Here is a 14,095-nt window from a genome sequence, read left to right as displayed (position 1 = left end):
GGCCCAGGGTGAGTGCGGCTGGAATGCGGGGGGCGCGCTCCCTCGGGCGTGGCGCTCGTGGGGGGGCTGGGGTGCGGTGCTCCTTCTCCATTTGCTGTTGGATTGGTGGAGGTTGGGATATCGCGGGGGCTGGGTGGGAGCCCGGCCGGCGGCCTGGGGGGCGAGATTCATCACTCCCCCCCCCCCCCTAAGTGTATGAGTGTGTGAGTGTGTGAGTGTGTGAGTGTCTGCGTCTGAGTCTGAGTCTGTGTCTGCGTCTGTGTCTGTGTCAGGGGTGGGTGTCTGTGGGGGGTGGGTGGGGGGTTGGGTTTATCAATCAAGATCGGGGGGGAGGATCATGGGGCGGGTGGGATATGAGGCTCCTGGGGGTGTAGAGTTGACTGTCCTCCGACCGGGGCCGGCGCGGGCCTTCGCTTTCCTGGGTCTGGGGGCGGGTCTGGGGGGGGGCTGGTCCGGGGCGCGGCGGCTGGGGCCGTCTCTGCCTTGCCGGGTTGGGGGGGGCGGTGGGTGGGCCGGCTCCCGGGGGTGCGGCGGGACTCGCCGCCGGGGTTGGGGGGGCTCTCGGCCCGCTCGGCCCGGGGGCCCTGCTCCCTGCTCCGGCCTTTTCTCGGCTTGGCGGCTTGGGTCGGGGCCTGGGGCCCTGTGCCCTTTATCCTTCTCTTGTGGGCCCCTCTTGCCTGGGGGGCTGCCGTCTGCCGGGGTTGCGGTGTTCGGGCCCGATGGCCTCAGACCCCGGGGTGTCGCTACGGGTCCCCCCACAACAGTTCCGGTCACACCCAGTGGACAAGCCACACACACACACACACACACACACACACACACACACACACACACACACACACACACACACACACACACACTTCCACTCCTCACGAAAGGTGCTTCTGAAGTTGTTTGTTCTCTGTCATCATTTGCTCAAACTTTAAAAATCATGTTCCTCTTTTGTTGTTGCCTCTTTGTTAATTCATGTTCCTGCTTCATGTTACTGTCTAGATAGAGCTGCTCAGGCTGGTTAATCTAAGAAATCATGTTACTGTCTAGATAGAGCTGCTCAGGCTGGTTAATCTAAGAAATCATTTTACTGTCTAGATAGAGCTGCTCAGGCTGGTTAATCTAAGAAATCATCTTACTGTCTAGAGATAGAGCTGCTCAGGCTGGTTAATCTAAGAAATCATTTTACTGTCTAGATAGAGCTGCTCAGGCTGGTTAATCTAAGAAATCATCTTACTGTCTAGAGATAGAGCTGCTCAGGCTGGTTAATCTAAGAAATCATTTTACTGTCTAGATAGAGCAGCTCAGGCTGGTTTAATCCAAAAACAGTTGGAAAGTATTTGGATCAGTGTGATAACTGCAAATAATATATGTAGCACTCTCAATCACATCATATTGTTGGCCCAAAATGCCGAACAAGACAAGGGCAAAAAAAAAAAAAAAAAAAAAAAGGAATTAAGCTTTAAAATGAACGATTGCAAAAATGCAATTCCATCTCCACCTCATGATGAGCCTGTGTTTAAGTGAAATACCTGAGCGAAGGATTGCCATGTGTTTGATCGAACCTAAAGGTTTAGTTTTAGGTTAAAGCTCAAATTAATATTTCAGAAAGGGCCGTGTCCCAGTCTTTTAGGAATACTTGTCACCAACAACTTATATATTTAATTTGTATAATCAGAGGCAATAATGTGTTTTAGCCTCGCTGGACTACAATGAATTTACGGCTCACTAACTACAGTTGAACTATTGTTTCACCTTCTACCGTACAGCATAGGACCGACTGAATACGTTTATGTGTGTGTTTGTTCTTCTCAAGGGTTGAAGAATCCAGTCAATCTGACAGAAATCTTGTTAGTTAATGTGATAAACTTTGTCTCTGAGCAGCTTGTAGAAGTGAGAGCTCCAGAAACATAGAACACAAAAGCATCATCAATGGTGGAGACGTTACACAATGAAAAGCTTGTAGAATATACCTACACGGCAAACAGGAAATATTCCCTAGTTATTCAAATGAGAGGTGAGGAAATGATCTGATCTGTGATACTAACAGTGTGTGGACATGAGAGACATTTGTTTGACTGATGGCACGACATGACATTTTGCATCAAAAGATGCAAATAAGCAGAAATAATGAGGAACCTGCTGTTGGTGAAAGTGTTTTGTAATCACATAGTACAAAGTTCATAATACTCAGTGTAGAAGTCTATAGTCATCTTCTCAGGTTATTGACCCTGGGCTAAATGAAAAGAATATATCAACTTAGTACCTGTATTCCTGCTTTGTGATGTGATTTAACTAACAGAATTTCACACGTTAGAACAAGACCTATGATGTTTGCAACTCAAGCATCGAGGAACACAGAACATGAATTTATATGGAGTACACACTGCAGTACTCACATACCACTGAGCTCCTTCAAAATAAAAATCAATTTGAAAATGTTTCTTAGTTAGAAAAAAATTATATAATACAGAAGGAAAAAGGACAATAGAACATTCGATCCACATGAGAAATAAATATGATTTTTCCTTTTATATGTTGAAAAACTGTTGTTATTCTTCATGTTTTCTTCTTGATGTGTTTATAAAGTGTTGCTGCACCTTGTTAGGATGACAAGGCCCCTGAGGAGGATTGGTGTGTTTCAGGAGAAAACAGGAAGCAAAGGGGATTGAAAGAAAAACATCCAAAGAGGAAAATAGTGACCGATGAAGAGCAAATCAAACCTGGTGAGACTGTGTGTGATGTGTAATTAAGCAGGTACAAGTGAAGTGTTTTGTTGTATCTAACAGTCTTCTGGTGCCTGGCTCAGTACACCAGCATGGAGCAAAGCGGGTTCCCGGAATAAAACACAAAAAAAAACTGGTTGGGGAACAAAAAGTAAAGTCCGAGCTGAAAGACATTGAACTATGTACTTTGGTGAAATACGTACCTTTATTATGCGTGCATGTGTGCAGAACTCTGATATGAGAAATGAAATCCATTCAGTGGTTAGTGTGATAGCCGGGAACTGAATGGCAAATTGAATTTCTCGTACTGGGTTCATATTTTTGTAAATTTGGCTATGAAGGAGTGAGTGGCTCATCTGATATAAAACTCACCGTACAATACTGGATTACAGCAGTGGATATCTTTTACTGATGTTATACGTCAACATCCCATTAAAAAAAAATAATGTCATAAGGTAATAGATAGCTGCATGATTTTGTCCATCACATTTGGTCCTTCAGCGTCATTTCTGCCTTTGATAGTAAGTAAGTTGTTCTGTGGTTCTCAGCTCCAGCTCATGTAGAAGACTTCAGGACAAAGTGAGACCAGTGTCACTCTGCAGTGGAACAAAGTGAACAACAACATCAGCTTCATCCTCCAGTTTAATGGTACCGAGACAAACATCAGAGCACCAGATGGAGACGGACCAGTAACTCACACAGTCTCATGTCTCTCTGCTGCAACTGAGGACACATTCACTGTCTTCTCTGGGTTTGGGAGCGTCACAAGCAGTGGAGTCAGCATTAATGCAGTCACTGGTAAGATGCTGTTTTCAGGAAGTTGTGGGAGAGGGGGAGTTTGATTGTGAGCCCACATGTGTATAATGTAGTTATTTGTACTACCAACGTACTGTAATTCTTGTGGCTCTTTGTCTCTGACTGTTTGGCCGCCCCTGCTCTATAAGAACAAGAAGAAAGTTCGCCGCTCCAACATCTTGCCGAACAACAACAACAACAAACGTTGGCACATCGACCAGCTTTTCTTCAGTTCTTATGGGTTCTAATAGGAGGATGCAGGGGCCTTTACTCAGACGTCTCAGCTGCAACGGAACAAATGTGTTTGTTGTGGCTGGTCCCGCAGTGTTTACTGTCACGTGATGATGTCACATACCTGCGTCATCATGCAGCCGTTCACAACCCCGACTCTCTGCGGTGGGACGGAGCAACAGAGTTGGGTGTGGGTACGCTGTTTACCGTACCGTGCGGTACCGTGCAGTGGAAACGAGGCCTATGATGCCTCTTTACATGACTCAACAAAAAAGAGCTGGCTCGGTTACAGTTAGTCCAGAACTCAGCCGCCAGACTTCTGACCAGCACCAACAGGAGGGCCCCCCCCCCCCCTGTGTTAAGATCTCTTCACTGGCTCCCTGTTGAGTCTCGTGTTCAATATAAAATCTTGGTGCTAACTTTTCGAGCCCTACATGGTCCAGCTCCTCCTTACATTGCTGACCTCATAAAGCCCTACAGCTCGACTCGGACCTCGAGATCGTCTGGGCAGAACCTAATAAAAGTTCCATGTACTTGTTTTAAAACCCGGGGAGACCCATCATTCAAAGCTGCCGCACCCCGACTTTGGAATGAACTCCCACTTGACCTGCGCTCCCTGGACTCAGCGGACATCTTTAAAAAGTGCCTAAAAACACATTTGTTTGCCAAAACATTCTAGTCTAATCGACCCACGCTGCCGACTGTCGACATTTCTTGTGTTTTTAAGATGTTTTTTTCTCTTCTCTGTTTTTATTTGTTTTTACTGTGAAGCACTTTGTGACTCCGTGTCTGTGAAAAGCGCTAAAGAAATAAAATTTACTTACTTACTTACGTACTTACTTATTTACATACTCTCAGGTGTGCAGCTCAGCTCCAGTGCAGGTCTTGTTGACTCCTCCCAGCACACAGACACACGAGGAAGAAGAAAAAACACAGAATATACAGCAGCAGAGCGACACTTTGTTCAGTCACAGCTGCTGAAAACTGATAGGAGCCAAACCAGCCTTTAGTCACTGTCGGTGTTCCCAAGAGCTCCGGAGGTTACAGAGACAATGGTGAGTCCAGTATATTTTAAAGGTTACTTTTAGATTAATATTAATTATTTTATGACACGTTTCCTAATGTTCCATGTCAGATGTGGCATGTACATGAATAATGTGATCAGGAATTAAGCTTTAGAATGAAAGAATACTTTTTTTTTTGCATCTTTTTAAAGGTTTACCTCATGGAGAGGGGACTGGTGCTTTTTGTTCTCACAGGTTGGTGCAATTTTAAAAAGGCAATTACATCTGTAGCTCATGTTTCTAAAGTGTTGCTGCACCTTGTTAGGATGACAAGGCCCCTGCGGAGGATGGGTGTGTTTCAGGAGAAAACAGGAAGCAAAGGGGATGGAAAGAAAAACATCCAAACAGGAAAATAGTGACAGATGAAGAGCAAATCAAACGGAGCATACTTTTGATTAATACATTGTATATTCTGGTTTGCTTTAGGAGTGATCACCAATGTAGGTTTTGGCCAAACTCACTACAACTTTGTAAATACTCCTCTGAACTGGACAAACGCTCAGCGTGTGTGCAGGGATGACTACACTGATCTGGCCACTATTGAAAGTGCAGCTGACGTTGATGCAGTTGGAAACACAACTTCGAGCGATACTGGTGAGTCCTGAATACTTGCACCGTATTTGACACACACTGTTGTGGCCAGTCTTTCGTCCCAAAAATCTAAATTTAGAGTTGCACATTGAGGAGATTTTCGACTCGCAGAAAGTAAAAAACACTGGCAGAGAGATTTTCCAGGTTTCACAATAAAGATGCACTATTTATTTAAACAAACAAAAAATATTCTCTGTGGTTTACGTTCTTCAATAATACAAATACTTAACATAAATTCTAGTTTGTACAGGCTTGTGTGCCTGCGGTAGAAAAACCATCACTCCCTCCTCCTTCCACACTCACAGCTTCACCTCCTCCTGATTCTAAGGAGGAAGGCCTGACGAGGAGGAGGAGAGATCCACACATTTCTAATGATCAAAATAACTAACAAACAAACAATAATAGGAAAACTTTAATTAGTATTTCTTATCATCACTTAAGTTTGCACCAATTTGACAAAGAACATTTATAGTCTCAAATGGCTCCAACACACACAGAATAATCCACAATGGCAAGTTTCAATTGTCTTGTTTTTGACCGAATCAACATCTTTTATTTGAGCAGGAAAAGCCTGGATTGGTCTTCATGATGACTTGCAAAACAGCTGGATGTGGTCCTTAAATGACAGCAGCTTCTATGGCGAGGGAGAGGCGACGTATAGAAATTGGTTCAGTGGTCAGCCTGACAATTATGATGGAAGAGAAAACTGTGGAGTACTTTGGAGTTCATTCAATGGCAAATGGAATGACGTGTCTTGCAGTTTCAAACTTCAGTCTGTGTGCTTCAGTGGTGAGTTTTTTTGAAGAGTAACATTTTAAAAGCATTACTTTTCAACAAGAGCTTCCAGAAATGTCAATACTTCAGACTGTGTGTAAATGTGTTGAATAAGTCACTGCCTTAGAAACTACTGTCAAATATTCAGCTTTTTCTTTTATTTTGATTCACAGCAAATAGTAGAAGAACTCATTCTTTGTTTATTAAAGAAAAAAAAGTGTCTATATTTCCAGGTACATTGAATGGAAAAGCAACCTTTGTTAGGATTGAAACATTAAGCACTTGGACAGAAGCTCAGAGGTTCTGCAGAGAGAACTATGTCGATCTGGCCAGGTACCGTATGAACTCACTAATTTGTTCATTCCATCCATGAATCTGTGAATTTGTTTTACATACAGTACGATGCAGATCTGCTACTCTTCCCTCCACAGCATACGAAACGAGGCTGAAAATGAAATGGTCAAGAGAGTTGCAGGTGGCAACTTTGTGTGGATTGGTCTGTATCGGCGAAAAGTTTGGTCTGATGGGAGTGACTCTCTATATCGAAACTGGGAGAACAACCAGCCCAACACTGGAGGCGAGACGTGCGTCGCTACATCATTGGAGTCGGGACTGTGGTCAGATGAACGCTGCTCCATCCAACGGCCTTTTGTCTGTTACACAGCAAGTAATATATATGTTATTTTTACTACTAAATACTGCATGCTTGTGGCGTTGATATCCCACAATAAGACTTATTCCATCCTTGCAAATTCTTATTGCAAAAACAGTGTTTTCATAAACTCCATTTACAAATATTTGAAAGAATCAGTGACTCATCTCTCGGCACGTCACTGGATTACAATGCAAATGTTTGAACGATTTACATAAAGCTGCTATGCAACAATAGTTTATATGTATGTTGTATTAAATTGGTGCTTCTATAAACACAAGATACAAACATGTTTGGTCATTCTGTTTCACGTCTGCCACTGATAGTAAGTAAGTTGTTCTGTGGTTCTCAGCTCCAGCTCCTGTAGAAGACTTCAGGTCAACAGGACAAAGTGAGACCAGTGTCACTCTGCAGTGGAACAAAGTGAACAACAACATCAGCTTCATCCTCCAGTTTAATGGTGCCGAGACAAACATCAGAGCACCAGATGGAGACGGACCAGTAACTCACACAGTCTCATCTCTCTCTGCTGCAACTGAGTACACATTCACTGTCTTCTCTGTGTTTGGGAGCATCAGAAGCGGCGGAGTCAGCATTAATGCAGTCACTGGTAAGACGTCTTGACTCGTGTCATCAAACACTCAGATGAACGACATTAGAAAGTCAGATTCAGTTCAAGCGATAAACTCTCACAATCGGACAAGGAGGCTATTTTGGTCGATTTGAGACTAATATAAATTACCTTTTTAGTATTAACCATCATTTATTTTAAATTATACTTTTGAAAAGTGTTCTTCAATTCCCAATATGGACATATTTTCTGTGTGTTTGTTGTGTTTTTTCTAACATTTTTTCTTTTTAAATTCTGCTCATGGAGGAGGACAACTTGTCATCCTATTCTGTGAGGTATAAGTCTACTACTTGAAACTACTGGATCCAACTGGAGACGCACATGGAAGGATTTCAACCTTTTACATTCAAAGTCACTTTCCAAGACAATTATATGATATATAATAAATGCATAGCATCACTTTGTGTAATTAATGTCACTGCAAGAGTGGCAGGGATGAGTTTTGATGAAGCTATTTCCACTTTTCTGTCATCGTTAAATCATTTCCATATTATTGCTCAGGGCTGTCCTCTCGTCCTGACTCTCTATATTGTTCACACAAGTTAAAAAAGGCGACATTATGCAGGGATGTTGTCTGTTTGTCTCGTGGATTCTTGGATTTGTGATTTTGCTTTGCCATTTTGATTTTGTTCTGTGGATTGTTGCACCTTTGCCTGGTGGTGGTGAAATTTGAGAAAACTTCCTTGAAAGCGATTGACAAGCGCTTGGGCGTGATTATAGTGACATCTGCTGGGGGTTTGTATGTACTGCACGTGAGGGGAAGATTTGACCAGGGATCATAATTTCATGACTGTGACTGGTCTCATCCTTTCATCTTTCATTTCAGTTCTTGATTTAAAATAAATAAATAGTTGTTTTCCAACCAAACTTGTGTCACTGTAGTAAATCACATTGAAGATCTTTATTTTCTAAAGAATAACTTTGACAGTCTTTCACTCTGGCCTCCACCTTTTCTCACTATACTGCTCTGGCTATGTGAGAAAACCCACACATACACAGGGATAACTTGCAAACGGTGCACAGAGTCAGTGTGGAGGAATACTGCCAATGCTAATCCCCCAAAACAAACTTTTTTGTAGGTATCCTTTTTTTTTTTTTTTAGCTTTTTATCTGTCAGTCATTCATTTGTTTTCCACCATCGAAGAAATGCAGCGTTCCATCATTGCATGCCAAGGCCTGACTGCTTCATCAATAAAGAAATGAGAGTTGAAGTATTTTAAACAGAAGTTACCAGGTAAAGTCACTTTAGGAATGCTGTAGAATGAAAGAGCTTGCAAACTTTGTTCTTCAATTACAGTATTGATCATTTATACCCATATACAACCATATAAGTCAAAAGCAAGTGAGGACAGAAAAAGAAAAAAGATGAAGCTATACGGCAATGAACAACTCCCCTCTTCTAGATCCTTATTCAGAGTTTAAATTAAATTCCAGTTTATTGTCATATGCAAATCACCAAACCTGTTTCCCCTGTACGAGGAAATTCTTTTTCTGCTGTTCACAGAGAATGCCAGCAGCAAAATAGCATGTAAAAGAAAACGGTGCAAAATAAGTCAATGACTGTCTACAATACATAAATAGAAAGTGGTGCAAGAATAGGTGAAGAAATGTTTATGAAAAAATAGAAAAACTAGAGTCAAAAGATGCAGCATGAAGCATGTACAAGCAGTCTTGTGCCAAACGTGTTGTATGAGGCAGAAGGAAGAAGGATCTTCTCATTTTCACCGCTCAGAAAAATAAAGGGAAGACTAAAATAACACATAGTTCTGCTCATGGAGGAGGACAACTTGTCATCCCATTCTGTGAGGAATAAGTCTATTACTTGAAACTACTGGCTCCAATTGGAGACGCACATGGAAGGATTTCAACCTTTTACATTCAAAGTCACTTTCCAGGGGAATTATATGATATATAATTAATGCATTGCATCACTTTGTGTAATTAATGTCACTGCAAGAGTGGCAGGGATGAGTTTTGATGAAGCTATTTCCACTTTTCTGTCATCGTTAAATCATTTCCATATTATTGCTCAGGGCTGTCCTCTCGTCCTGACTCTCTATATTGTTCACACAAGTTAAAAAAGGCGACATTATGCAGGGATGTTGTCTGTTTGTCTCGTGGATTCTTGGATTTGTGATTTTGCTTTGCCATTTTGATTTTGTTGTGTGGATTGTTGCACCTTTGCTTGGTGGTGGTGAAATTTGAGAAAGCTTCCTTGAAAGCGATTGACAAGCGCTTGGGTGTGATTATAGTGACATCTGCTGGGGTTTTGTATGTACTGCACGTGAGGGGAAGAGTTGACCAGGGATCATAATTTCATGACTGTGACTGGTCTCATCCTTTCATCTTTCATTTCAGTTCTTGATTTAAAATGAATAAATAGTTGTTTTCCAACCAAACTTGTGTCACTGTAGTAAATCACATTGAAGATCTTTATTTTCTAAAGAATAACTTCGACAGTCTTTCACTCTGGCCTTCACCTTTTCTCACTATACTGCTCTGGCTATGTGAGAAAACCCACACATACACAGGGATAACTTGCAAACGGTGCACAGAGTCAGTGTGGAGGAATACTGCCAATGCTAATCCCCCAAAACAAACTTTTTTGTAGGTATCCTTTTTTTTTTTTTAAGCTTTTTATCTGTCAGTCATTCATTTGTTTTCCACCATCGAAGAAATGCAGCGTTACATCATTGCATGCCAAGGCCTGACTGCTTCATCAATAAAGAAATGACAGTATTTTCAACAGAAGTTACCAGTTTTGGGTGCTTTCAATTTGCACCACAAGTCCTTTTGTTGCCAGTCTAACTAAAGAAAGACACATGAGTCAGGTTTCTTAAAAATTGATTATCAAACTATATTGAAGTGCGGTAAGCAAGCAATATTCTCAATTTACAGAATTCTGGGTCCTGGTTCATACTCTAAACCGAGCGACGTGAACTGCGAGCATGTCTGCCGATGCAACATGTGTATTTATGCATTCATCTGCTCACAGGGGCAGGACGGTCCAGATGGTGAGTCACGGGGTCACCGCAGGGTTAGCTGAGGTTTGCAGGATGTCACGAAGCCAGCCTGGGTCAAGGGGTACTTGAGGGAGGTCATCAAAAGGGACCAGTTGTGACGGGGTTCCTCCGATTGTAGTCTAGGTTTCGATCCCCCCACTCAAGTTCCTGTTTCACAGGCTTTGTCTCCTCCAAACACTGAGATAAGCACATTTTACAGGCAGCATCCTGCAACCATAAACTAAAGTTGTTTCTCATTAGAGCTGACCTCAGCAGATTGTTAGTCATGCGCTAAGCAAATTTCCTCAGAGCAAGTTAGTATCTTTCACACAGTTTTAAGGCAGAGCAGTTATTTTAAGAATAGAATCTCTTAACACCAGGTAAAGTCGCTTTAGGAATGCTGTAGAATGAAAGAGCTTGCAAACTTTGTTCTTCAATTACAGTATTGATCATTTATACCCATATACAACCATATAAGTCAAAAGCAAGCGAGGACAGAAAAAAAGAAAAGATGAAGCTATACAGCAATGAACAACTCCCCTCTTCTAGATCCTTATTCAGAGTTTAAATTAAATTCCAGTTTATTGTCATATGCAAATCACCAAACCTGTTTCCCCTGTACGAGGAAATTCTTCTTCTGCTGTTCACAGAGAATGCCAGCAGCAAAATAGCATGTAAAAGAAAACGGTGCAAAATAAGTCAATGACTGTCTACAATACATAAATAGAAAGTGGTGCAAGAATAGGTGAAGAAATGTTTATGTACAAATAGAAAAACTAGAGTCAAAAGATGCAGCATGAAGCATGTACAAGCAGTCTTGTGCCAAACGTGTTGTATGAGGCAGAAGGAAGAAGGATCTTCTCATTTTCACCGCTCAGAAAAATAAAGGGAAGACTAAAATAACACATCCGACGGATGTTCTCCTGAGGGATGTCCTCCTGAGTGACGTTCTCCTGAGGGACGTTCTCCTGGGGGATGTTCTCCTGAGGGATGTTCTCCTGGGGGACGTTCTCCTGGGGGATGTTCTCCTGAGGGATCCCCTCCCAGACTTGGATCAAAGCATCAGTGCATTCCTTTTTGTTTGTTGTTTGTTTTCAGTTTTGTCATGACCATGTGTTAAATTAGGCTATTTTCATTTATTTTTATTTGTGCATGAGGGTGAATCTTCACTCTTTCACTTTAATAAAGTTGCCGGCCTGCATGCAATTCCTGTCCTCACCATTGAAGTGTAGGGGCGCTAGTCTTAAACGTCATTAAATCATACATTCGCTCAATTTGAAACAGGGAAACCTGGTAAATGTCGGCTTTCGTAAAAGAAAATAAGCTGGGGGACTCTGAGGAGCAGCAACAGAAGCTGATCCAGGTCTGTGGTGCTTCTGTCTGAAGGTAATATCGATTAACTGTAGTTGTCAAGTGCGTCTATATTTTTGCAGATTGTCCCCACTTGATAGGACATCCTCCCAACTGAACCACAGGACTCCACTCTTTGCGTATTGGCTGCTTTTATTTTCTTTTGCAGTCATTTGCAGCGGGTGGGAAAAACCTCAAAGGAACAAAGGGAATGCAGGATAAGCACATGTACATATGGTTTGTTTTCAGATTCGCAGATTTTCACACCTTTCTTAACAACAAGCACATTTTTCATTCTGTGTTTTTCTCTTTAAGAATTGAAATTGTATTTTAACTAAGTGTACATTTTTTAGCAGTCTTATGGTGTTACCATCACAAAATAAGAAAATGAAATCACAAAATAATAATTTCCACATGCCTACTAAGTATTTATACTTTTCCCCTTAATTCTTAACACTTTTTATTCTAGTAAGTTTTAGCAAATCAAACATTTACTTTCAGTAAATCAAATAATCAATCCACGATTCAAAATACAAATAAACAGTTCAGAAACTCTAATTTCAAAATTATAGCTATATTTTCTTCACTGTTTTCTCACAATCAACGATCGATCATTGTAAATCAAAAGAGTTCTGTTCACATGTTCGTGCCTTCTGATTCCCAGCGCGCATGAACGCACCACAGAGTCACCTACTCTCGCAATGTAAACAGTCATGGCAGCGCTCACCAGCTGTTCTTCAGACGTCTTTTGACGTGCCTTTGGGGAGATCGCCTGCACGATAGATTTACCCCGCTCGAGATACTTTTGGCTGTTTTGGCTCGCGCTGCCCGCGTTGATTGAGCCACCTGTGTCACTCTCTGCTTCCGATCACTCATGTGCTTGGTTTTCTCCTCCTCCGGAGTGCGCGCACTGGAGGGATATAGGTTCTGCCCTCTGACGTGACAACTCCGTCAAGGATGAGGGGATGAGAGGGCAAGGCAGCTCGACTACAACCAAACAACATCTGACTTAATCTCAAACTGCGCAGGCCTGAAAGTCAACAGGTGCTAAATCAGCACCGTGTAGTACAGAAGATCAGTTTGTGATCTGTAGTCGTCTGTTTCTGTAAATATACATTTTGCTGATTGATTGTGTGGCACTGATGTGAAAACTCAGTGAGTGAGGATGGTGCTACGTGCATCCCCCCCAAAAAACACACATCAGCCACACATCATGGACTTTATAGGTCAAAGTAGTGAGGAGAAGAAAGAAGATTCCCATGTGGCGTTATCATGGACTCTAATGTTCTTGTTCCATTTGCATTGCAGATTGTTTGTGTGATAATTATTTCTACAGGACCCAAAACTAATCTCTGGCGGCTAGTACAGGAATCAGCTGAGAAAGAAGCCGCTACACCCCCTACGTAAATAGCCTGGGATTACTGCAAAAAGTGTCCAAATGAAGCATCACCAACAAATATTCAAGCCAACTAAAAAAGTTGCCAAAATGACTCTTGCACACTTTGTGTTTTGTAAAATGCCTTAAATAGGCGCGGCTCAATGTCCGACTGGGACTTGTGGTGACTGTGCATCCAGTGCTCCCTTTAGCTCAGACCCATTGTGGTATCGCTTCTCGGCCTTTCGGCTAAGACAGCGGTCCCCTCCTTTGGGTGGTGAAATCGTTTACCTGTTGTGGTAGTGATTTCCTACTTGTATAGGAGGACATTTTGTTTTTTTCAGGAATATTGTTTCTCTTTTGCATTTTATTTGTAGTTGAGTGATTGTCCTGAAAAAAAGTGTTGTTGTGCAGACTGAGGGGAGCTGTTCTAATAGCTTTCTCTCTGTCTGCTCGACCTTTTATTGCTAACTTTTAAAGTTTATTTATAATTTTAACAATATATTGTATTCTTAATTGGTTTTTTTTTTACCTTTTTAAGCTGGTGGTGCCTCCAACATGTCGGCCAGTCATGCCGGCATTAGGAGGCACCACAGTGTGCGTTTTACCTTTTTAGAAAAAGAAGGGAAATTGGTATATATGTCACGCCTTGATTTTTCCAGGAAGCTCGTTCAAGGTGTGCTCAACTTTTCCCCGACAGACCTGAATTGTGTCCTGACCCTGCCCTTCAACAAGGGATTTGATGTAAGTTTTTGCTCTGCAGCACTCCTGCGACAGTTCTGGTTACGCTTTGAAAATGTAAAACCCCAGTTTGCTGTGTTCAATGTGGAGAAGCTTTCTGACAATGCGCTTAAAACCGTTATTGTCAGAATGTTCAATGAAACACTGAATGCAGAAGACATCTGTGCATGGC

General features: G+C 42.0%; 1 protein-coding gene across 4 annotated transcripts in view; it reads left to right on the top strand.

Moving 5' to 3' along the window:
* Positions 1-10,199, top strand: part of LOC308123378 (C-type mannose receptor 2-like) — a 68,741-nt gene extending 58,542 nt beyond the window's left edge. Inside the window, exons 1-9 of one of the 4 annotated variants that reach the window (XR_013936211.1) lie at positions 4,690-4,798; positions 4,960-5,002; positions 5,234-5,401; positions 5,963-6,187; positions 6,406-6,505; positions 6,604-6,839; positions 7,177-7,434; positions 7,702-7,881; positions 8,668-9,851. Coding sequence is in view for 3 of the 4 variants with exons in the window: in XM_080485838.1 (XP_080341964.1) it covers positions 4,796-4,798; positions 4,960-5,002; positions 5,234-5,401; positions 5,963-6,187; positions 6,406-6,505; positions 6,604-6,839; positions 7,177-7,434; positions 7,702-7,736 (1,068 nt within the window). In the remaining variant the exon portion in view is untranslated. Of the gene's footprint in view, positions 1-4,650; positions 4,799-4,959; positions 5,003-5,233; positions 5,402-5,962; positions 6,188-6,405; positions 6,506-6,603; positions 6,840-7,176; positions 7,435-7,701; positions 8,320-8,667 lie in introns of those variants that run through there. The other 3 variants (XM_080485838.1, XM_080485837.1, XM_080485839.1) reach the window with 3 other exon arrangements.
* The last annotated feature ends 3,896 nt before the right edge of the window (positions 10,200-14,095 follow it).

The sequence above is a fragment of the Lipophrys pholis genome, assembly GCF_963383615.2.
Source record: "Lipophrys pholis genome assembly, chromosome: 18".
NCBI lineage: Eukaryota > Metazoa > Chordata > Actinopteri > Blenniiformes > Blenniidae > Lipophrys > Lipophrys pholis.
This window is presented reverse-complemented; position numbering and strand designations above follow the sequence as displayed.